Genomic DNA, 24,182 nt, shown 5'->3' on the forward strand with positions numbered 1-24,182 from the left:
TTTTGTGTAACTTGTGAATATAAACTCTTGATTTACCATCTAAATGTATGTGCTGCATATAGCCTTGTGTAACTGGACTCATCAGTCTCAACATACAGTGTGACATAGGGCTAAATACACAGTCAGTCTTCAGCTCATTGAAGCACTTACATGCATAATGTTGGGTTGGGGATTTGGCTCTCAATGGAAAATCAGTAGGCCCTCCTTGTCTAATATTAGAGCCTAATTCACACCGTATCAATCATATTATTATTATTTCTTATATTAGTGGTTCTCAACCCTTTTTACACAAGTACCTGAGAAATTACCACCATATTGTAGCATTGTCAGGAACCAGTCGAGAGTCAGGATCTAGTCACCGCACTTTATTCTGTTAACACACGGTCCGAGGGCCACTGTCAGCCGTAGCCCACGCCAAAACAAACCCCACAACACACACCCAAAACCCCGCTAACTCTCCTAGCTTCTCCGCTCTTCACACCCACACAGCCTTCCCTCTCAGGTTCCACACACCAACTCGCCGAGCTGTCCCCCGCTCTCACAGGGGTCGGTGTCTGGCCACCACCCACGTATACGCGGGACCGATATCCGCGTCCTCCGCCTGCCTGTATTGCCACTCATCCGCGTCGACATCCATGATGGTCATGTTGTCGTCCTCCAGGTCCACATCTGAACAGAACTCCTCTTCATCTGAACAGTACTCCTCTTCCTCCGCCTCTCGCACTCGCCCGTCCTCCCGTCCCCCTCCCCCAGGGGGCGGCGTGTTCAGGACAGCAGGGAGAACACCACCGGCCGCGACCACCACCTCGGCTTCCCGTACAGCAACCGTGGGGGGCGTAGCGCAGCTCGGCTGTGCCGGTCCCTCCGGCGTTAGTAGCGACACCTGCTCACCTGGAAATATGAGCGTCGCTCTCCCGATCCTAACAATGTTCTCTTCCCCCTGGCTTTCCACACTCTCCCCAATCCGTGTCTCTTCCCTGACCTCCACTGTCTCAGTGCAGTCTCTGGCCAAATGTCCAGGCCTCTTACACGACCAGCAGAGTCTCACCTGCCAGCCGCCTGCACGTCTCTCCTCTCCCGCCGTCCTCTGCTCCCCGAAGGCTCCGCACGACCCGGGAGACACCCGGCCGTCCCCAGTATCGTTGCTCCGCGTACCCCGTCTGTCCCCCGGAACCGCTGCGACACCACCTCGCCAGGTGTCCATGTCCCCCACAAGTCCAACACTCTCTCTGCGGCTCCTCCGTCCGCTTCTCTCCGCGCTGCGCGACCTCCCCTAGCAGCCTCATAAGCCCCTCTGCCCAGGCAGGCGTCGCCTCCAACAGCCGTCTGATCTCCTGCATCAAGCGGGCCTCCACGCCGGCAAGTACCGCGCTGAGCTCCTGCTTCAGGCGGCCCTCCATGCTAGCAAGCACCGAGCTAAACTCCGGGGTCGGTAGCTCCTTTCCCCCCCCGTCCACCGACAGGCGTTCTTCTATGTGCACCATTCCACGTGGTCCTTGTAGCAGCTAGCACACAAACAGCTAACCGCTAACGCCAGGTCGCGCTCGAGCGTTCCAGTCGTTAGTTTTTCTTCTGACGCCAGTGTAGCATTGTCAGGAACCAGTCGAGAGTCAGGATCTAGTCACCGCACTTTATTCTGTTAACACACGGTCCGAGGGCCACTGTCAGCCGTAGCCCACGCCAAAACAAACCCCACAACACACACCCAAAACCCCGCTAACTCTCCTAGCTTCTCCGCTCTTCACACCCACACAGCCTTCCCTCTCAGGTTCCACACACCAACTCGCCGAGCTGTCCCCCGCTCTCACAGCTCCCCTCCCCCCAGCCAATCACAGGTGAACCCCTCTCTCACCCTATATCCTCTGCATTTGACCTATCATATACTAGGACTAGGTCCCTTCCTAGAACCTACTGTACCCAGCACCCAGTGACCAACTCCAGTCGTTTTTTCTGCACTGACAGCAGTATTAACCCCTAAGCCTCTCATTGTGGAGACAGTCCGAAAAGAAGTAGAACCTAGATTAGACCAGTACCAGTTTGCTTATACAAGAAATCGAAGTACATGTGACGCAATCTCCACAGTAGCACATCTCACACTGAAACACCTGGAGTAACAATGCATATGCTAGAATGTTGTTTATTGACTTAAGTTCTGCGTTCAATTCTATCCACCCAGACATTTTGTTAAGGAAACTAGTTAAGCTGGGTGTGAACCCCTTTGTAATAAGGTGGTATTTTTCCTTCTTGTCCAAGAGACCACAGAGGGTCAACAGTGTGCTATCTGAGGAGGCACTGAGTAGTACAGGGGTACCCCAAGGAACTGTAAGCTCCTCCTTCCTCTTTACTCTGTATACTAATGACTATGTAAGCTCAGATACGAATCAATATGTAATCAAATTTTCTGATGACACTGTCGTACTAACCCTACTAACAAGCAATTCCAGCCTTCTCAGCCATACAGAGGGAGTGGACAGGGTTGACGATTGGTGTGATCAGAATTACCTGATTATAAATACAAAGAAAACAGAGGAGATGGTTATAGATCCCAGGTCCATAGGTGACCACACTATTATAAGTGTCCATAACAATAACATCAGACAGGTCTCCTCATATAAATATCTAGGAGTACATATTGATAAGGATATGAATTGGCACACGCATGTCACATCTTGCTGTGCAAAGATACATCAGCGTTTGCACTTTCTTCGCAGACTCAGGTTGTTTGGAGTCAGTACGAGTATCATGTTGATTTTCTACAGGGCGAGCATAGAATCGATCCTGAGATATGGTATACCCAGCTGGTTTGGCAACCTGACGGTCAAATTTAAATCCCAAATTCTAAGGCTTGCAAAAACGGCCGGGAAGATCATGGGCGTGTCTAGCCCCCCGATCACCCTCCAAGCCATTTTTGACCAGGAAGCTGTCAGACAAGCTCGGAACATTATTTCTGACCCTTTGCATGTACTGAACCCAGAATATGTGCTCATGAGGTCCGGTAGAAGGTATAGAATTCCAAAGTGTAAATACAATAGATATAAACACTCCTTTGTCCCTCTCTCAATTAAGCTACTTAACGATAACTAGATGCTCCTTCCTAAGGGACTTGAAATGCATAAGGGTGTATGCAATTTTGTCTTATGTTTTGTGTCTGATGTATCTGTCTGTGTTAAATGTCTGTACGCAGCTTGGATCTCTGTCTCCAAGACAAATTTCTCCCAAGGGAGACAAATAAACTTGAACCTTGAACCTTGAACCTTGAAGCCTCCCACCGTAGGAAACTGGAGGAGGGAAGGAAACTGGGGGAATAGCGTGATCCTCCCATGCGCTATGTCCTGCTGGCAGGCGCGGACTGCATAATCGGGCACGTCGGGCAAATGCCCGGTGGCCTGGCCTGGCCTGGCCTGCAAATTTTTTTTTTTTTTTTATTATTTTGTGCCCGCAGTCAGGCCACTCACTGAACAGCAGGCCAGGCGCCGCCTACTGGTTTACTAGTGGTTTTATTACTTTATTTCAGGGTTAAAGTGGGTGCATCTCATTGTAAAGTTGGACTCGGCCCAAATTGGGCTTCAAACGGCCCAAATCTGGCTTCAAACGGCCCAAATTGGGTTTCAAACGGCCCAAATCTGGCTTCAAACGGCCCAAATTCAGCTTCAAACGGCCCAAATTGGGCTTCAAACGGCCCAAATTTCTCGCCGCCGCCCTTCGGACGCCAGCACGCGCGTCGGCCCGTATCGGCCTGGCCTGCTTGGTATCTAATGCCCGGCCTGAATTATTTTCCCAGTCCGCCCCTGCCTGCTGGTGAGACTCCTGGCTGTCAGGTGAAAAGAAGCGGCTGGCGACTGCCACACATGTATCGGAGGAAGCATGTGCTAGTCTAAAACTCCCCCCAGATCGACAGAGGGTGGAGCAATGACCGGGACTGCAGGGGGAATTGACCAAGTACAATTGAGGAGAAAATGGGAGAAAAAAATCTTTAAAAAAGATGAGTCTCAGTCATGTTACCCACCTCCGTCTCATCGCCAGTCCGTTCTGCGTCACTGCCGCTCCCTCCACGGCTGCCTTGGTTCCCACAGGGCATCTGGTCGGGCACATTGTCGTAGATGCTGACCCGGTGCTCCAGCGTGGCGAGGGGCGCTGTGACATCACAGGAAGAAGAATCGTCGGTCGCCGGCGATGGCCCTGTGCTGCGGTGGCAGCTGCTTCGCCCCCGGTAACCATGGAAACTCCCGGTCCTCCAGTTGACAGAGGGGCAGTCGATGACGGGGCACAGGGCGGGGTGTTTGTGGATGAGCGAGGTGGGAAACGTTCCCGGTTTGTGTCCATGAGGAATCTGGAAGACCAGACTGTCACCACTGCTGTTGTTGTTGTTGTTGATCTGGTTCCTGTAGTCCTGAAAGGTGGTGAATGGAGGGATGGGTGAGGGTTAAAATGGATGAGTGAAGGAAGGAAAGTAAGCGAGAGAGAAGGAATAAAGGACGTAACCAAGTTTTAAAATTACCATCCATCAAGTGCCAAAGGCAGGTAAAATGTGTTTTTGGAGTCACACTGGTCTAACTGAGACTTTGAACACCTCAGTTGTATCCAGTATTTGGGGTTTGCCTGCTCTCAAATTGTCCCTGCTGGCCACCATACTCTCCTTTAAATGTGATCTAATCAAAGTAAAACAATGGCGCTGTACCAAACAGACAAACTTATTCTGTGGGTCCTCTGCTGTCTGGATGACTGGATGTCTGGACAAAATAGGATTGAAACAGGGCAACAAAGATATTCATAAGAAAAATGTATGCTATATTATTTCTGCTTTCTGAGATTTTTCTTGACACCCTTCACAGATGAAACCAAAGGTTATTTTTGGACACTGAACCATGAGGGACTGACCTCTGTGCTTCTGTGGAGCAGCAGCCCCTGCTTCTGGTGGTTCTGGTTGTTAGCAAGCGCGAGCCCACTGTTGATCCGTTTGCAGTTGCTCCTGACCCGGGTGACGGGGCTGGGTGTGCTCACGGCGCTGCTGCTCTCTGAAGGACTGCCGCTGCTGCTGCTGCTGGCGCTGTGGGGCGACGAGGAGTCCCGGCTGCCCGGCCGACCCTCCAGACTGGAGACACCCAGGGAGACAGAGGGTCTATATGCGAGTTGAAAGAAGTGTCGCACACTCTGGCTCCATGCATATCTTTTTTTTTCTTTTTTTTTGTATTGATATTTTTGACAGGACAAGAATACAACAGATGTCAAAACATCACATTACTTTCAAATGACAAGTTCTCTGTCCCCTATTTTTTTTTTTTTTTTTACACACTAACAACTTACAAAAACAAAAACACAGGGGAGTATACCAAACTTATATCCACATCCCCAGACATCTTCCCCCTTCTCAATACTAGGCTGCACACAGCCATTCAATACAGTATAAGATACAAACATGGATGGACAACACAAAACATACACCATAGCAGACAAAAAAAAAGTGCCTTATTGTCGTATTTAGCTCTTAGTGTTACCAGCTCATCACATCAAGTGTCCACAAACTTCAGTCAGACACTCCCCCGATCAAGGCTAGAAAGAACCCCACACCCTATGGAAAACATCCTCTCTGCCCTTTATTCTATACGTAATCCTTTCAAAGTTGGCCATTCTCGTCATCAGCTCAATCCATTCTTTAAAATCACATGTTCACGTGAACATGTATGCCAAGAGGCAACAAGCTCCCTCCATCTGCCTTCTTCAATGTTTTCACCCACATCTTTTTCCCAACACAATCTCAAACCTTCCAGTGGGGGTAATTGTGCAGCTTGAATAAGCCCATAGGACATAGAGGCTCCACCCTTTTTATCCCACATTATGTGGAACAGCTCCTGAATCCCAGTTTGAGGGTCCAAATTGTCTTTCCTACTGGCCAGAATACAATGCTTTATTTGTACATATTTCCAAAAAATCCTCTTGACCAAGATTGTATTCCCTCTTAATTCCATCAAATGACATCATTCCATTTTCCCCAAACAAGTCCCCGAGAAGATAGATTCCAGATCTGGCCCATTTCTCCCATATAATAGTTTTCTTGCCTATCAATATTTTCTTGTTATACCAGACAGAGGCTTTAGGGGTGAGATACGGACTAGCTTTTATCATTTGGTGCATCCTTGTCCAAGTTTCTTGAACAAAACATAACACCGGATTCTTAAAGGGATAGTTCGGTTTGTTTGAAGTGGGGTCCTATCAGAGCTAGTTGCATACACTAACTGAAATAGGTACAGTGATCTGGGCGCTGAGCGCACCGTTTATCGAGATCCAGCACTCCAAGCAACAGCCTCCACAGCTCTGTCTCTCTACTACACGGGGTCAAGAACTAAAACGTAATTTAGCCACCTAAAACAACGGCCACCTAAACAAATCGATGTCTGTGTACATGCACGCTCTATTTTGACAATTTTCAGCGCTTTACTTTTCCGCCAAACAGCCGTCGCATTCGGCACTGCTTTTTCTCCCAACCGTACAACTACCGTATTCCTCCGCTAAAAGTCTGCACACTGCACAGAGCCGCGGTGCTGGATTACTCCGCAGATCAGCTGTTATTTTGGGTTATTTCTCCCAGCTTGTTAGTGAAGACACAACAAATAGAATACACAAACGAAAATATGTGATTTTGATAGCGAGGACGACAGGGGCGGTTTTAGCATCAGAGCTTTGGGTGGGCTCAGCCCACCCAAAGGTCATGGACCACTGAACCCCTAGGGGGGTCCGGGGGCATGCCCCCCCGGAAGAAAATTTTGTACAGTTTCAAGTAAAAATGGATCAAACTGGCGCACTTAGAGATCAAAATGAAGAGACTAGATCTATGAAGAACTACACACATCAATATCTTCTTTACCGTTCTGTGGTTTTACAGCAATGAAAAAATAATTGTTTCCCTATATATACTATATATATTCTGCATACAGGTTACTATATGGTAGAATTATGCTTGCATAAATAATACCAAAATCACTTCAGGGGAGTTTCAAGTAAAGTAACATTTTGCTTTGTAGGCAAAACAAAAGTAAAATTAAATCAAAAGGGAACTTCCTAACTTATTGGCTGGAATAATATTCCGACAAGATAATAATATACTGTAAGCACTAAAGCAGGAGTTTGCAGTCAACTAGTTGAAATTAATATGTGGCAGTATTTGTGGGGGTCAAAATCTATGTAGGGTGTACCACCACAAATAGATCAGTGTATGGGAAACACTGACTATTAAATTGTGTGACTAGAAAGACACCAATAAATCTGAGAAAATGTACTTTAATTTTGAACAACAGCACTACAACGGTGGCATTACAAATGGTATTATGAAATTATTGTGTGAAAAAACAAGAATGCCACTTTTTTCATGAACTTTAAGTAGAAAATTAAAAAATAGTTTTAAAGCAAAAATAAATAATAAATAAAGATCATTTTAACATTGGCTCAACCAGCCCATCTTACTGACCACCAGGGGTCCTGGTCCTTAATCCCTTTTTATTACTCCCATGCCACTGGTACTGTACACAAACAAGGCTGTTTAAATATCTGCCTTGCACTCCCTTAGAGCAGGGGTGTCAGACTCATATTAGGTAGAGGGCCGGATTTGTTCAACTGAGACCTCATGGGGGCCGGATTTTTTTTTTACTAAAATCAATTCGACTCATTTACCCATTTACTTCACAAAAGAAATACTGCTCTTTCCATTTCTCTTGAAACTGCCTGCATTCCGTGTCAACCTTTCTCTTTTTCGACAGCATCTTGTTCAGGGGCGGACTGGGATCATAATTCAGGCCGGGCATTAGATACCAAGCAGGCCAGGCCGATACGGGCTGACGCGCGTGCCGGCGTCAGAAAAATTTGGGCCGTTTAAAGCTCAATTTGGGCCGTTTGAAGCCAGATGTGGGCCGTTTGAAGCCCAATTTGGGTCGTTTAAAGCCAGATTTGGGCCGTTTGAAGCCCAATTTGGGCCGTTTGAAGCCCAATTTGGGCCAAGTCCAATTTTACAATGAGATGCACCCACTTTAATCCTGAATAAAGTAATAAAACCACTAGTAAACCAGTAGGCGCCGCCTGGCCTGCTGTTCAGTGAGTGGCCTGACTGCGGGCACAATTTTTTTTTTTTTTTTTTTTGCAGGCCAGGCCACCGGGCATTTGCCCGACGTGCCCGATTATGCAGTCCGCGCCTGATCTTGTTGATTCTTTTGTTTTTTGGTAGGTAGCTGAATGCGCGATTCAATTCCAGCGTGGCATCATGGCGGCTTTGTTTACACCTGATGACCTACTGACATACTTCCTTGTAGTGCAGGTTAATTCACTTATGAATGAACTCTTAGCTTGCTTATTAGCCACACGTAGTTCATGATAATGGGGTGCAAATTTAATAATAATAATAATATATATATATTTTTTTTTTAATATTCCAAAACATCTCGCGGGCCGGATGAAACCTGCCCGTGGGCCGGATCCGGCCAGCGGGCCGTATGTCTGACATCCCTGCCTTAGAGGGAAATAACAAGCCTGTAAGAACTTTTATTGAGATACTGAACTAACATCACAGCAAGACATAAGTGATGCCATGCACGCATGTTAAGCTATCGTCATCATCACATCAGACAGGCTGTGTAAAGCAGCCACTTGCGATTCTGAAGGGCTTAATTTCATTCAGATAACAAGGGACCCGTTTGAAAATGTTTGTCACTTATGCCCATATGTTTCTCAAAAAACATCACATCCATTTACACCCGCTTACTGCGAGCTAGCATGACATGGCTGGCTGGTGCCATGGTAGCCTACCTACCTTCCTCCAGTCCACCTGTTTGTCTGGCAGGCACAGCGACAAGTTCTTTTGTTTAGCCTACGACAACGTTACGTGCTAATTTGCATATCAATATGCGCTAATTAAGTAACTACTAACGACTCTGACTGCTCAATGCTCACCTCAGTTTCATTGATCATGAGTGGGGAGAATGATTGTGTGGACTGTGGAGGACCACTTCGCTGCTGTACTGTGTGTGTGACCTGTGTGAAGTGATGTGGGATTAGGCAGATAGATGGAGGAGCCGGAAACTTTTCGGGTGGGCTGAACCCCCCTAAATTTTTGTCTCAGCCCACCCTAAGAACATAGAGGGGGGGGGGGGAAACATGCACACAGCGCATTGAGTGTAGTCAGAAACTGCTACTAATGACCACCATGGATTTGGAGAGGGATTAAAAAAAAAAAAAAAAAAAAAAAAAAAAAGTTTTTTTGCCTCTATTTTTTTGGGTGGGCTGAGACTATTTTTGGGTGGGCTAAAGCCCACCCAAAAACGGCCTAGAACCGCCCCTGGAGGACGATATGCCATTCACCTTGGTGACAAGAGGATACAATTATGAACCAGAGAGAGTAATATACAGAAGAGGAACTTTTGCAGAGAGAGTGAACGGGCAGAAAGAGAGATACGAGGAACTGCCATAATATGCTGCCTAAATGCCAGGGTGTCCTGCAGACCTTTTTCACCATTCCCAAGATAAATTTGGGAAAACGTCCCAGACCAGAGAGGCCAGGTGACTTGTTGTCTGACTCTAAAGTAAGTCAGTGTTTTATCTCTCTTCTAAGCCTTCCTGTTTTGTAAACCACGGCTCTGTGCTCTGTGCAGGCTTTTAGCGGAGGAATACGGTAGTTGTACGGTTGGGAGAAAAAGCAGTGCCGAATGCAACGGCTGTTTGGCGGAAAAGTAAAGCGCTGGAAATTGTCAAAATAGAGCGTGCATGTACACAGATATCGATTTGTTTAGGTGGCCGTTGTTTTAGGTGGCTAAATTACGTTTTAGTTCTTGACCCCGTATAGTAGAGAGACAGAGCTGTGGAGGCTGTTGCTTGAAGTGCTGCAGATCACTGTACCAATTTCAGTTAGTGTATATAACTAGCTGATAGGACCCCACTTCAAACAAACCGAACTATCCCTTTAAAGGGAACCGGCCTTCCCCTTTGAGTCAGGAAGGCCTCCATAGAAGTTGGCGCTGCCAATTCTTCTTCCATCCTTACCCAGGATGGCATCTGATAAGGGGGATTATTTATCTGAGATAACTGGGAAAGTGAAAATGAATAATGATACCAATCTATCTTAGACAGTGACAGCCCTCCATCTTCTTTAGCTGCATATAATTTAGTACGGTTAAAGGTTGTTTTTTTACCTGCCCACACATACAGTAGCTCTCTATAACAGTATTATACAATTTCAAAAGGTTTGGTGGAAAGGTTAAAGGTAGCATATACAGAATATATTGCATCTTGGGAGAAATTATCATCTTCACTACATTGATTCTACCTAATAAAGATATATTCATTTTAGCCCAGTTTTGCAGGACAGGTTGAATATTTTGAATAACTGGTGAGATATTAGTTTGCATTATGTTTTCCAAACCCGGTGTTAATCTAATCCCTAAATATGTTAAGCCTAATGGCATCGATTTGAATTGCCATGACTCTCTAATAGCTGGGGGACATATTTTCGAAAGAGGCATTGCCTCTGACTTAGCCCAGTTAATTGTGTAACCAGAGATTTCAGAAAATGAATCAATAATGGAACAGATCATAGAGACTACCTAGGTGTGATATTAGACCCCACACTGACCTTTAAGAACCAGGTTAAAAAGGTTGCTAACTCAGTAAAATTCAACCTGCTCAACTTCAAACACATTAGACACAGCGGGCCCTATTCTCCCACAAGCCTTCGGCGCTAAAACGGGCCTTAAACGCAAAAAAACGTGCCTTGCGCCTGTTTTGGGACGATATCAATATGGCTTTAGGCTGCCAAATGCGCTTTAGGCCGAATGGGCGTGGCGCAGCCCCAGAATGGGCCAAAGTGGGCGTGTCGGCCTTAAATCTCGGCGTACTGATATCTTGGCACCTGCCTTAAATTTAGCGCTTTGCGCCTTTGAAAACCAGGCCTATTCACTGCGCCAGTGCACTTGTGCCTCTCCCCTGTCACCCTTCTCTGTCTCTCTCTGAAACCAGGCGTATTCAGTGCGCCAGTGCTCTTCTGCCTCTGAGTCACCCTTCTCTCTCTCTCTCTGACTCCCTCGCTCAAACAGACACAACACATAGCAGCCACGCAGCACCCAGCTTCCCATAGGAAATAGCAGTTGTAAGTTTACTGCCTGTGAATGTCCACTCCCAGCATGCAATTGGGTCCTCCATTTCGCTACTAAATAGAGCCGAAATAGATATAAAAGGTAGATCTAAAATAATGTGTAATGGTAAGACAACCTGCAATTGTCGAACATTTCAATATTGGACCAAATAAAACATGAAATGAAACACCACCCTATGTGAAACATATATGTCCTCTTGAGCCTATATATACCCTACCCTGTGTGGATTTAACGTGATTTAGGTAAGTGACAGCGGAACGCGCTTCGGAAGCTTCTACTGTCATCTGCTATACTGTGATGTGCGCTCCAATAACTTCGCCCTACTCCACATTTAGTTTTACAATAAAAACACATTTATGCAATGACTTTACATAATGTAGGGTATATTTATGTGCATCATTCTACCTGCAGCAGGGGAGAGAAAACGATATCTTTCTGGACAAACTTTCACCAATCTAATAGGCTATATTTTTCTAGCTGATGCGTTTAGTACATTATTTTCACTTTGATCTTGCTATAGTGTAGCGTATTTACATGCTTGCAGTATTGAAACTGCAGTTAGATTGGTTTGAGAAGCATAATAATATGGAATAATAGCCTATAATGCAGACAGACAGGCTGGATGAAGAGAGGGGGGGGGGGGGCAGAGCGTTTGGCTTTCGTCTGGTTTTGCGGGATCACTGGAATTGGAGCTAAAAAGGCAAGCGTGCGATTCGTTTATTGCACTTATCCAATGAGCATGACGGTGCATAATTTTACGCCTAAAAGGCGTGGTTGTAATGCTTTGGGCTGCATCTAGCGCCAGCACGACGATATCAAGTGCGCCTTTCCACGCCCACTGCTTTGATCTGCGCCTGCCGCTCGGCCTAGAAACTGCGCCGATGCAACGATAGGGGCCAGCATGTCTGTAGGTTCTGCCAGGACATTCTTACATGCTATGATATTTTCTCACCTGGACTACTGTGTGACCAGCTGGTCTCTCACGTGCACATCCACACTCAAACCACTTGAGTCACTCTATAAGAGAGCACTAAAAATATTTGATAAAAAACCCCGCTCCTACCACTATTGTAACATCCTGGTCAAACACAACTAACTAAGTTTCAATAACTTCATTTCCTTTAAATATGCATGCACCGTTTTCAAGGTACTAAATGGCCTTGCCCCTTCCCCGCTAAATGAGTACATCAATCAGAGACCTGTATCTGGATCCACAACCAGAACCACCAGAGCCTCAATTAGAGGCGATTGTGTTATCCCGTACAGGCGCACCACCTTTGGCCAGACAGTTCTGTCTGTCAAGGGTGGCAAACTCTGGAACACAATTCCATCGGCCATAAGGGAATGCCCAACACTAGGCATGTTTAAGGGTCAAGTGAAGAGATGGCTGAAGTCCACTCAACTATGCACACATCAATAGGGTATAGAACAGTATGTTTATACTATATGGATATGTGTGTTGTATCTCTGTATTTTTTTTTCTTTTTTCTCTTATATCTGTCCGAGTAAGTCTTCTATGTAGATCTCACTTTTTAGCTGTATGTTGATCCCAAACTCAGGTTTTAGTATCAGACTGTAATTCCTGTATATTTTGTACTCTGCACTTTTCACTTCGCTATGTAGAGCTATGTAGAGCTCTAACTCAGGTTCTCACTTTGCATTGTGTTTATATTTTAAATATGTTTTGTTGTACTATGTTACTTTTTACACCTATTAGGACTATCTCTCTGCATACTTGCACTTTGTATTGTGTTTACATTTTAAATATGTTTTTGTTGCACTATGTATACTTTTTACCCCTATCAGGACTCTAAGCTTGTATCATCTGGCAGGGGGACTAACAATGGAAATCAGTCTTGTGACTGCAATTGTCGTGCATTTACATTTTTTTTAAATGTTCATTAATGTACACCTGTCCCCTATCGAACAAATACAATGAAATGAAAATGAAATGAAAATGAAATGAGACTGCTGTGCAGGGGTTGCTCGAGACTAAAAGAATATCGTCAGCGTACAAAAAGAGCTTGTGTTCCTCCTGGCCCATTCGTACACCTTGAATATCTTTCATATGCATACCTTTTAATGGATGATGTTTTGGCCCTCTTTAATGTAAGGGTGTCTATATGTGTCAGTTCTGGTACAATCATGACCTCTATCACTCAGCATTGTCATGACAATGACACACTGTGCCCAAAGCGAGACCATCATCAGCATAGACTCAGTTCTCAGTCTCTATCCGCGTAGCTCATCCAGAGACTAAGAACTTTCTCCAGCTTTTGTTGTTAAAACTGAGTGGAAACAATTTGAGAGTAAAAAAAAAACCTGCATCGCAGAACGAATCTTTAGGGCAGACGTTCGTGCAGAAGGGGTGGTGACATGCAGAATTGTTGTGCTTGTACGGATAAAACAAAATCAAATAATATAACATTATTGCTCATGGCATGCATTTTCAAAGTTTTCCAAAGTTCTCTCCATGTTACAAAATTATTCTCTGTATCTCCAGTTTGTTTCACTACCAAGGATGATGTGTGCATCATTTCCGGTAACTTGACAAAGAGCCTTAGGTTTGTTGGCCATTCTCGCAGCCATTCAATAAACTATTTTTGATAAGGAGTTCCCAGACGATTGGTAGGCGGAGCTCTCCAATTGTCTGGAAGCCGAGATAAGATCATCATCAGCATGGTGGGCAGGTTGGACTGTTGCACAATCTTGGAACCCATCATCTATCGGTTTGGAATATCTCTGGGTTTCCGGTGTAGCCAGCGGACATCCGGGCAAAGAATTGAGACGACGACTACGACCAGACAAACATTTATACTTTTTGTAGGTGTTTTTAGGTCCAGACCACATTTCAGATCATCTCTATGAATCGATATAGGCATACAGTCTGAGACGTCCCCCAAAAATCAGGCCTCTAACCACCCCCTGCCCCTCTATTAAAATAATCTTGAATCTTGAATCTTTCAAATCCAACTCCATTCTTGTGTCTCAAGTTGCTAGTCTGACTGTAAACAATGATGGGCACACAGAAGAGGAAGTCTGTGCCACTGGCTACACCGGAAAAGCATTAAATATTGGCCGTCGCCCCAGAGACTAATCATCAGTGGTGGCTGGTCACTAGAGAGGGAGAAGAAAGTCTACCTTAAACAATGCCTTAAAACATGTTAAACATAATCTAAATTATTTTGATAATGTGAAATTATTATAAAATAATAATTGCTTATTCACAAAATGTGCCTGGTAGTCTGTCTGTGCCTGTCATCATTGCAGCAGGCTCCAATCTTTGTGAATTATACTGTCCCTGCCTGCTTTGGGCGCCGGTATAACAGGTGTGTTATGTGGCCGATTTGGCCGATTAAACATTTAATGAGCAGGTGAGCTGAGGCTGCTTGCTAATTTGTTTAATTCAGATTGCCCACAGGGCGCAGATCTCAGCGCACCTGACCAATCAAGTCTGTCCTGGAAGCCGAGGAACGATATAACGCTATGATTAAAAGTGGGAGAGCAGCTTGCTGGACTTTCAGGAAATGCTGCAAACCACAAAAGCCAAATGAAATCAAAGACATTTGGGACTTATTTGGTTATTTTCCTTACAAAAATACTCATTCAATGGAAGAGAAAAGAGGATAAAAGCCTGCAAATGCACGCTGGGATGCTCAGTATCTTGTTATGAGAAACTTTTCTCGTTATAACAAGATCTTTTTCTCATTATAACCATAGACTGTAAAAATATGGACGTCGTTATCCCATTGAATTTCTTCTTCTGAATTGAGTTCAAGTCATAAACGAGCTGGACGTTGCCATTTTGGTTTTAGTGCGAAGGTGGGGGTTGAGAGGGTGGAGCGTGAGATGAGCACCGATTAGCATAACCTATGGGGGTGATCTTACGCGGTGACAAACACGCCCACGCCAGTGCAAACACGCATGTTTGTCACACGCCAGTTCTCTTCAAGCTAACTGAAGCTAGGTCAGACTGCTAGCAAGCTAGCTAACAGGCTATATCCAGGCCATCACTTCTGTTCTCCTTGCTCCGGTCGGGCCCGTGAGGAGGTGAAGAGTCGTCGTTCCACATTCACGTTACGTTGAGGTAGGCTAAATTAACACGAAACTACAATAAAAGTTTAACCAGATGTGATGGGGCCAGTTTTGTATATTTTTATCTGTTCAGTTTTACAGAGAACTGCCGTCTGACTGTCCCTGAAGGCCACAGCTGTGGCCTAATCACAGAAAGTACCCTCACCTGTGCAGGCAGCACAGGTGAGGGTATATAAGGAGCCACAGTCAATGAGAGAGATTGAAAAAGAGAGCAGAGAGGAGAAAGATGGCTGACTGACAGGAGTCCAGACGGAGGAGCGGCGGAGATGGGGAGCAGCGTTCAGCCCTGCCTGCGGCTTGGGTGAGATGCAGGTGTGAGCGGCTTGGCCGCTGAGTACCCCTCTCTCCAGGCGTACCTATGGGCGCACCGTGGCGGATTCACGGGGGAGAAGGAGAGAGGGGGAAGGCCCGGAAGCCGCTCCACCTGGAACTGGGAGCCGCAGGCGGGGTGGGGCTCCCCAGTCTCTTACAGATGCCGTTCCTCGTCCAGACGAGAAGGAAAGGACACGGTCGAGAGCCAGAGAGAGGGAGGAGAAGCTGCCACCGAGAGACGAGACGTTGTGTGTGAGCCAGGTGACGCGGATCTGAGACAAGGGTCATCCCACAGAAGAGCGACACAGAGACCAAACACAGACCGGAGCCGAGCGGTGTAGCGGTGACCAGCGCTGATCGCCGGTGAAAGCCAGGGGGAAGCCAAGGACCCGCAGCAGAGGGGTAAACATTTCGACGAGCCCCTCTGTCGAGTTAAGTACCTGTTTTACCCCTGGCTCCGTCCTCCCTGCTTGCACTTTATTCAATACGGCGATGGCCGGATTTTAATACCATTTTAGTCTTTTAATATTTGTCACTTCCCCCTTGTTTTGATCGGGCCCTTTTATCTCCAGCCAGTTTTTAATCGTCCACTGTCCCATTTTAATTCCCCCCTGTCAAGCCCACCGGGACTCTTTTTTGGCCGTTAGAACAGCTCACTAACTCCTCAACCTCAATCGGAGTGCCGTGTTTATATGCATGTTTTTGAGCTTAATACCTACGGGTTCGTTTTTATAAGAGTGCAGTGGCTGTTGAAACGGATATATTTTTTGATGTGGAACTATGTGCATTGAGTGACAGTTAGCTGACGCTATACTTTGGCCCCATCAAGGGAACCGGAGGACCAGGACGGGAGACCAGAGCCGGAAGCAGCGACGATTGGACTTTTTAGCATAGTACTGGACTTGGGGCCGGGCCGGGGAAATCATTTTAATATATTTTTGTAATAAACATGGTTAACTTTTTACCTTGGGTTTTTAGTGGTTTTTAACTCTGCTCACTCCTGATTTTAAAGAACCTGTGTGACCACCTCTTTTATTCTTAATGAGTTCCTAGTCTCTTTTAAAACTAGGTGGCGTTGTCGGCAACACTTTTAGAATATTAACCAGGTTTTTTATGTGGTTTTAGCCACGTTACACAAAGATTTATCTGAATTGATATTATCGCTATTATAACGTACTAAGCATATAGTGGGCAATTGCAGAATTATGGCCAGATATTAGCTACTGTGAAGCAACATTAATGTTAATCAATGTATAACCACCCCATTATGTAACTTTTTCATGTCATTCCCTGAAGCATACATTGTATTTCTTACCCCTACAGCAACGTTTATCTTGGGTGAGTGTGGCATTGTGGCGTGCTGCAAGGTCTTGTGGATCTCCTTCAAGTGGACTGGTCTTCGGTCTCTTGTCCAGCAGCTGCAGATGTCATCATCATCATCATCGAAGTCTTTATCCACGTTATTGATGATTATTTATAAAAAATCTCATTGTGTAAATATTTTGTGAAAGCACCAATAGTTAGATAAGGAAACCTCTCTTTGCATTTTATTTTGTTTGGTGTTTTAATAAAAGTACTTGTGATATCTCACGTGGCTTTGATTTACCATTGCAAATTTAGCCCAATTTGTAGAAAATGCAGATGTGAACAGGTCTAATGACAAATATGGAATATCACCCAAGGAAATACCACGGTTTAATGCCAACAGATAAACCATACAGATTTGTTGTAATTGTGAACACAAATAAGGGAGCAGAGACATGGTTTTCAAGTATAACACAATGTACAACTTTTATTCAAAGACAGGATTGAAAAATATAGGTCACTTGCATTCACCTCAGACAAGATGGGACACTACGTTAAAGTCTGAAATTTACCTACATTTGCTAGAAGAATTGACATTTCAGCTTGTCACCTGATGTCACTCTAAATGGACAGTACAGTAGTAAGGATTTTGAAAGTTTTGATGAATCAATCCAAGCCAGAAACAACATAGCTGTGAGCCTTTTAGAATTCAAAAACCTTACTTCCAACAATTAACTAGCCTGCAATAACTACTGCACAGTAACATGTAAAAATATTGAATGCAACAGTCTCGTTCTGGAGGGAACCCCTCAGCTGAATTCACGTTGGAATATGATATCAAGGCTTGATACATTTGATTTTACTCATACAGCAGTGTGGAGCTTAACATCTAGCTAGGTAGCATCTGGAATATGATATCAAGCCATTAATGTCAGGTCTCAGTCGCATTCACGTTAACCTCTTAACGTCTAGCTATAGCTAGGTTATATCTGGATTATGTATAATATACAGTATAATACTACGGGGTCATGACATTCACGTTAACGTTATAGCCTCCAAAAATCTAATGTAGCTAGCTAGCGTTAGCTAAATAGGTTACATCTGTAACCACGCTGAAATGCGAGTGCATTAACGTTAATATTTATATTAGCTAGGTCAAACACACCTTAACGTCATGATGTGTGTGGTCGTTTTTGATTAACATTAAGTCCACGATCAAGTCTAGCATTTCGGTATATTACTACCTCTTAACATCTAGGTTAGCTAGCGGCCATACACACCCAGCACAGCCACCCCAACCTCCAGGCTGCCCCACTACCCAGGCTAAGAGCCTCTCTCCCGGCCATACACACCCAGCACAGCCACCCCAACCTCCACGCTGCCACTACTACTGTAGCTAGCTAGCTAGCGTAGTAAGGTTACATCTGTAACCACGCTGAAATGTGAGTGCATTAATGTTAATATTTATTATTATTATTAGGTCAAACACACCTTACCGTTATGAGTGCGGCTGTTTTTGATTAACATTAGCGTTAAGTCCATGATCAAATCTAGCATTTCGGTATATTCAGTGTGTGAGAAAAGGATAATGTTATCATGCTAGCATTATTAGCACAGAATGTATACAGTCCAATTTAAAACATTAGCAGTGACCACCGACAAATTCATTCACTCACCGAAAAAAGTGGAAACCACCTTTCTTTGAGGTACGGTTAATACAACCAACTGTATCGCAAGAAAACATATTTACTGTCCAATATTAACAAAAAGACCGCAACACCACAAACGCGACCAGGTCAGACAATTAGCCTAACGTTAGCCACAGTACTAGCAAACAGGCTGGGCTGTGGCAGCAGAGCTAACCTCGCGTCACCAGGCTCTTCTACAGCAGAGCAGCGCTCACTCACTCGGACACGCCCTCAATTATGCATAACTTTAAACCCTTATCAAATGTAAACGGGCGTGTTATGAAAAGGTGAAATCAGCTATATAGACCGGCAACTAGTCTCTTCTGTTCTTTGTTGTTCTTTGTTATCTTCTTTGTGTGTCCGTCATCTTTTTGTACTTTTGCAAAGCGGCCTTGGGCTCCTTGAAAGGCGCTATATAAATCCAAGCTATTATTATTATTATTATAAAACCGTGTTAACACATTGAGTGCCAGCGACGCCATATGGCGTCATTAGAAATTTACCGTAGGCTGCCAGCGACGCCAAATGGCGTCAGTAACTCCAAATTGTTTTTTTGACGGGGGGGGTGTCGATCTAAGCTTCTTACATCGCCTCTTACAATATTGTAGCTATTGGAGGTCTATAACCTATTTTACAAACCCCATTAGGTGGCGACAGCACTCTCCTGATAAGAGAAAGTGTAGCCAAACACACAGAAGAAGTCGCTGGGGAAAAAGGAAATCGCATCGCATCCGTCCGTATGCATCGACATACATGAAGCCAAACGCCAGTGCCTGTGCCCGCAGCAGCTGCATCCGCTGTCACAACTGAGCACCTCCGTGTCCGATAGCAACAGCAACCTGCGACAGCACATTCGCATAATCAGTCTTATTATTCTCAACTGGAAGCATTGTGGCCCGTGACAAACACACGCGGAACCAAAAAGCTGGATGTCGCGCACCATTCACTGTGTGTGCAGCAGCAGAGAGCCACCAGACACATAAGACACACCCAGGAGGAGGCGTGTGCAGTTGAGGGGGGGGGGGGGGGGGGGGGGGGGGGGCACGCAGAGCACGCAGAGCAGCATACACTTCACCCAGACAGACCCAGACATCAGAAAATTAGCTTCAGAGTCAGTGATGTGCTTGAAATGTTTAATTTCACAAAAGGCTCATTATCTCAGCTCGTAGAAAACAAGGGCTGTTTTTGGTTCAATCAAGCTATCTTCTCCGGCTCATAACTAAAGAACGGAAAATGGGATCAATAAACTTTTTTTTGCAGGTGATAGAAGAGAGTCTCATCGTTATTTGTGCGTGTTCAGTGTTTACATAGTAATTATTAAAGAAATTATATGACTGTTTTAAAATGCATTGCGGCCTATGTGGCACAGCAAGCAACCTTTTGCCCAAGGGCTGTGGCACTCAAAGTGTTAATGACCAGGCTGTATTATGTTTAATTACAGTTAGAAGTTGGGCATTTAAACAGGAACAACGGGACTACTGAGCCCTGCCTCAAGTGGCCATTTGAGGAATTACAGCTTAAATAAAGACTTCCGCGTCTTCAGGGGAAAGGGGGTGGGGTTGCCCCTTGGTTATAACGAGATGTTTTCACGTTATAATGACATCTTTTCTCGTTATTATAACATACCAACTTATCTCGTTATAACGAGAAATCTTTCTTGTTATAACGAGAAAATGTTCTCGTTATAACGAGATATGAACTTTTCTCATACGGAGATGCCAACCCCATGTTATCCATGAGATAGGAAGAAGAGAAAGCATCCTGCACATTGGAGAAACTGAAATGGCTAATTTAGACCATTTAATCAGTTTTATTGAAGTTAGGACCAGGTTTAATGTAGATGTGCCGCCTCAGGCGATTTCTCCGTCTTTGTTCAACACCATGGCGGTCCAGGATTTTAAACAAATGCCTCACGGTACTTTGTGTCACAACATACCCTGCTTGGATGCAATTCAGGTGGTGTAGCTTGCTTGTATCCATGCAGCCTTCCGTGCCTCCAGCATCAGCTGAGAAATGGTGCACCTCCAATATAGGTCAGACTCATTCTTTCTTCTGTACAGACCCATATACATTTTAACATTCTTCTTAGAGTATCTATACTATATTTACTACCATGCTCAATAATAGCAGACTCTTGCCATGTCTCAACGCAAGCATGAAATAAAACTAGATTAAATGATCTAAATTAGCCATTTCAGTTTCTCCGATGTGCAGGCTGCTTTGTCTTCTTCCTATCTCACGGGAAACGTGAAGTTGGCATCTCCTTACAAGAAAAGTTTCTCGTTATAATGAGAATAGTTTCTCGTTATAATGAGAAAAGTTTCTCGTTATAAAGAGATAAGTTGGTATGTCATAATAACGAGAAAATATGTCATTATAACGTGAAAATATCTCATTGTAACGAGATACTGAACATATTTTATTTCCCCACTGTGGCAGCTCTATGCTGCCGTAATATTCCTTCCTGTTATCACCTAAAATTATAAAATTTAAAAAACAATTAAAGTGTGTGCAGCCTGTGTGTGTGTGTGCATGTGGCACCATAAGTAGAATAATGATAGGAATGTTTGTATGTCATGTTAGAATGTAAATGGTTTAAGTAGAATAAGGATAGGAATGGTGGTATGTCATGTCAGACTGTAAACAGTTTTGCTATGCTCTTCATTGTATTGATTCCTTCCATGTCGTCAGACCATGAGATCTCTGTATACAGGCAATGCAGCAGAAGCCATTAGTGATCGCTTGTTTAAACATATGTTTTTGGCACTTTACACATAAGCTAAGTATTGTTTAGGTACCCTGGGCCAGGGAGATGTTACCCCGTACTTCTTGGCCACTCTGTTATGTTATGTTTTGTTTGTGTTGTTGAACCGTTTTGAGTGACTGTGGATTAGCTGTTAGCAGCTAACAGCTAATGTGAGGACCACTGCTGACATGGGGCGGAAGTCTACATAATGAGCCCTCGTGTGAGGGAGTCCCCGTAGCTAGTCTTAATGTTAGCATTAGTATTGTGTGTACAGTATGTCTGTTTTAGAGTGTCTTTAGTGTTTATAAAGTATGGTGTTCAACAAACAGTGAATCGATGTTAGTGTATGAGATGATGTACTGTATGAGACATGTTAGCCTCAGAAGAACGAGAGAGGAGGTGTAATCATCATTTATGATCTTTTCTTATTGTTATTTTATTTGTTTAGTTTCAGCACCAGAGTTGGAGTCAGTTACTCAAAAAAGTAATGTATTACACATTACACATTACTTTCAAAAAAAGTAATGCCTTACTTTACTTGATTACTCCCTGGAGAAAGTAATTTGTTACACTACTCGTTAAATTACTTTTGCGTTACTCCGTAACATCGCCTGAGATGCATTGTCACATAATTTGCCAGTTAACAATACAACATTAAACCTTACATATGCCCATATATTAGCACAAATCTCTATTGTAATAAGGTAGGTTGCAAAACTTTTCCCTTCTGATGATGGCTGTCCGTTCCCTGCCATCTGTATTTTGCTCAATATGTTTCTGAAAAATGGCGATTTCATTCTACTGTTGAAACTGGCAACATTTCCTCTACCATGTACGAGGCAACAACATCTCTGATTTTGATGTTACCTGGTGAAAAGCAAGCTTTTGCTGCTTGCTTGGGGTCGAGGCGGGCGACTCGGCTTGGCTCTGCAGGTCTCTCACAACCAGCATGTTTAGCATGTTTCCTCTGCAGATGCTTTGAGAGGTCCTTCCGCGAAACATATTCGAAAGAAGTAATGTGCGTATTTCCACCCCTCAAAGGTTGTTGTAGAAGACGCGTTTTCTGGCAGATTGCAATTCAATTATTACCCCTCAAAAGTTGTTGTAGAGGACGGCAAGGCGTTTACGGAGCATACGCACTGTGCCCACTTCACTAGAACACGTTATATTTGCGAGGGGTATTTACAGACGCCATCGCTGTATGTGGGTTTCTCTTATGGTTTACATTTCATTTCATTACATTTTGTCCAATATTCAAATATTCCAGAATTGCATGTTGTGTTAAAATAAATATTATTTCTATCTAACACTTTTTAGCCTGATTTAATTGTAAAACAGAGTGTAAAAAGTAATGCAAAGCCTTCTGGGAAATTTTGCCTGTGGAAGAGGGAAGTGGATGGAGTTCCCAGCATGCCCTGGGGTAGTGTGTTTTGTTTGTAGATTATTTTGTCAATGTTTGTCAATGTGTTTTGGAGGTTAAAATGGTTTCTTGTTCTATGCATGATGTTAGTTATCTGCAAAGTTATGTGTCGACTAATAGTGGTGTTCTGCATGTTAATACAAAGTTGAAATATTGGCACCATGGGTGATTCTGTTGTGCAGTTAAGTGGTCTGATGGGGCACAGGATCTGCTATTACAACGGCAATCTTTTCTTTCTAATACTGATCTTGCTAGTAAGCAGGTAACGAGCGAAGTGTTTGATTAGTAACTGTATTGTGATTACTGCACTTATAATTAGGGACAGTAGTGCCTTACACTACTCGTTACTGACAAAAGTAATGTGATTATAGTAACGCGTTACTTTGTAACGTGTTACTTTGTAACGCGTTACCCCCAACACTGTTCAGCACATGGTCAGACCATGAGATCTCTGTGTACAGGCAATGCAGCAGAAGCCATTAGTGATCATTGTTTAAACATATTGGCCCCTATCGTTGCATCGGCGCTGTTTCTAGGCCGAGCGCCTGGCGCAGCGCAAATCAGTGGGCGTGGACCAGCGCACTTGATATCTTGGTCTTGGCGCTAGACGCAGCCTCAACCATTACAACCACGCCTTTTAAGCGTAAAATTATGCACCGTCAGTTCATTGGATAAGTGCAATAAACGAATCGCATGCTTGCCTTTTAAGCTCCATTCCAGTGGTCCAGCAAAACCAGACGAAACCCAAGCCTCTGATCCCCCCCCCCCACCTCCCTTCATCCCGTCTGTCTCCATATATCGGCTATTATTCCATATTATGATGCTTCTCAAACCAATATAACTGCAGTTTAAATACTGCAAGCATGTAAAAACGCTACACTATAGCAAGATCAAAGTGAAAATAATGTTCTAAACGCATCGGATAGAAAAAAATATAGCCGGCTGGATGTCATGAGATTAGATGAAATTTGGCCAGAATGATATCGTTTTCTCTCTTCTCCCCCACTGCACGATGCAACATCCTCTGAATGACACCTATCACTTTTACTGGATCTGATTACTTTATTCTATTTTATTTAGCCTACTGGATTTTATTATTGAGTATTTGTATTTTATTTGGCCTATGCTTTATTTGGCCTATCCCCAGGTCCCGGTGGAGGGGAGGGGGAGTGGATGGGAGGAGAGCCCTCGCCCTCCGACTCAGTGGTTTCCACTGCTGTAAATAAAATAATTGTATGAGCACTCAATCTGTTTGTCAGTCAGCTCCACTGCTGCACGACCCGCCTGCACGACCACCAGCGCCTCATAGCGCACCAGCGCGGCTCCGCTCCCCGCATCTCCTGCGTGATGCCCGGCGTCCTGTGAGGAGGAGAGGACGGCCCCGTGCAGGGAGAGGAGAGAGGACGCCCCTATTAAATTAATATTTTGCTTTGTCATTGTTTTTCATATTTTATTTAGAATTGTAGCCTAATTAAATATCCCCCTCT

At 44.4% G+C, this 24,182-nt stretch overlaps 1 protein-coding gene across 1 annotated transcript in view; it reads right to left on the reverse strand.

The window, feature by feature from the left end:
* Nucleotides 1-24,182, reverse strand: part of LOC310776174 (rho GTPase-activating protein 7) — a gene marked incomplete at both ends in the record, with an annotated part of 178,808 nt that overhangs the window by 139,512 nt on the left and 15,114 nt on the right. Inside the window, 2 exons of the mRNA XM_083636356.1 lie at nt 4,007-4,390; nt 4,879-5,092. Coding sequence (XP_083492482.1) covers nt 4,007-4,390; nt 4,879-5,092 — 598 coding nt within the window. The remainder of the gene's footprint in view (nt 1-4,006; nt 4,391-4,878; nt 5,093-24,182) is intronic.

The sequence above is a fragment of the Poromitra crassiceps genome (genome assembly GCF_964638095.1).
Source record: "Poromitra crassiceps genome assembly, chromosome: 1".
NCBI classification, from domain to species: domain Eukaryota; kingdom Metazoa; phylum Chordata; class Actinopteri; order Beryciformes; family Melamphaidae; genus Poromitra; species Poromitra crassiceps.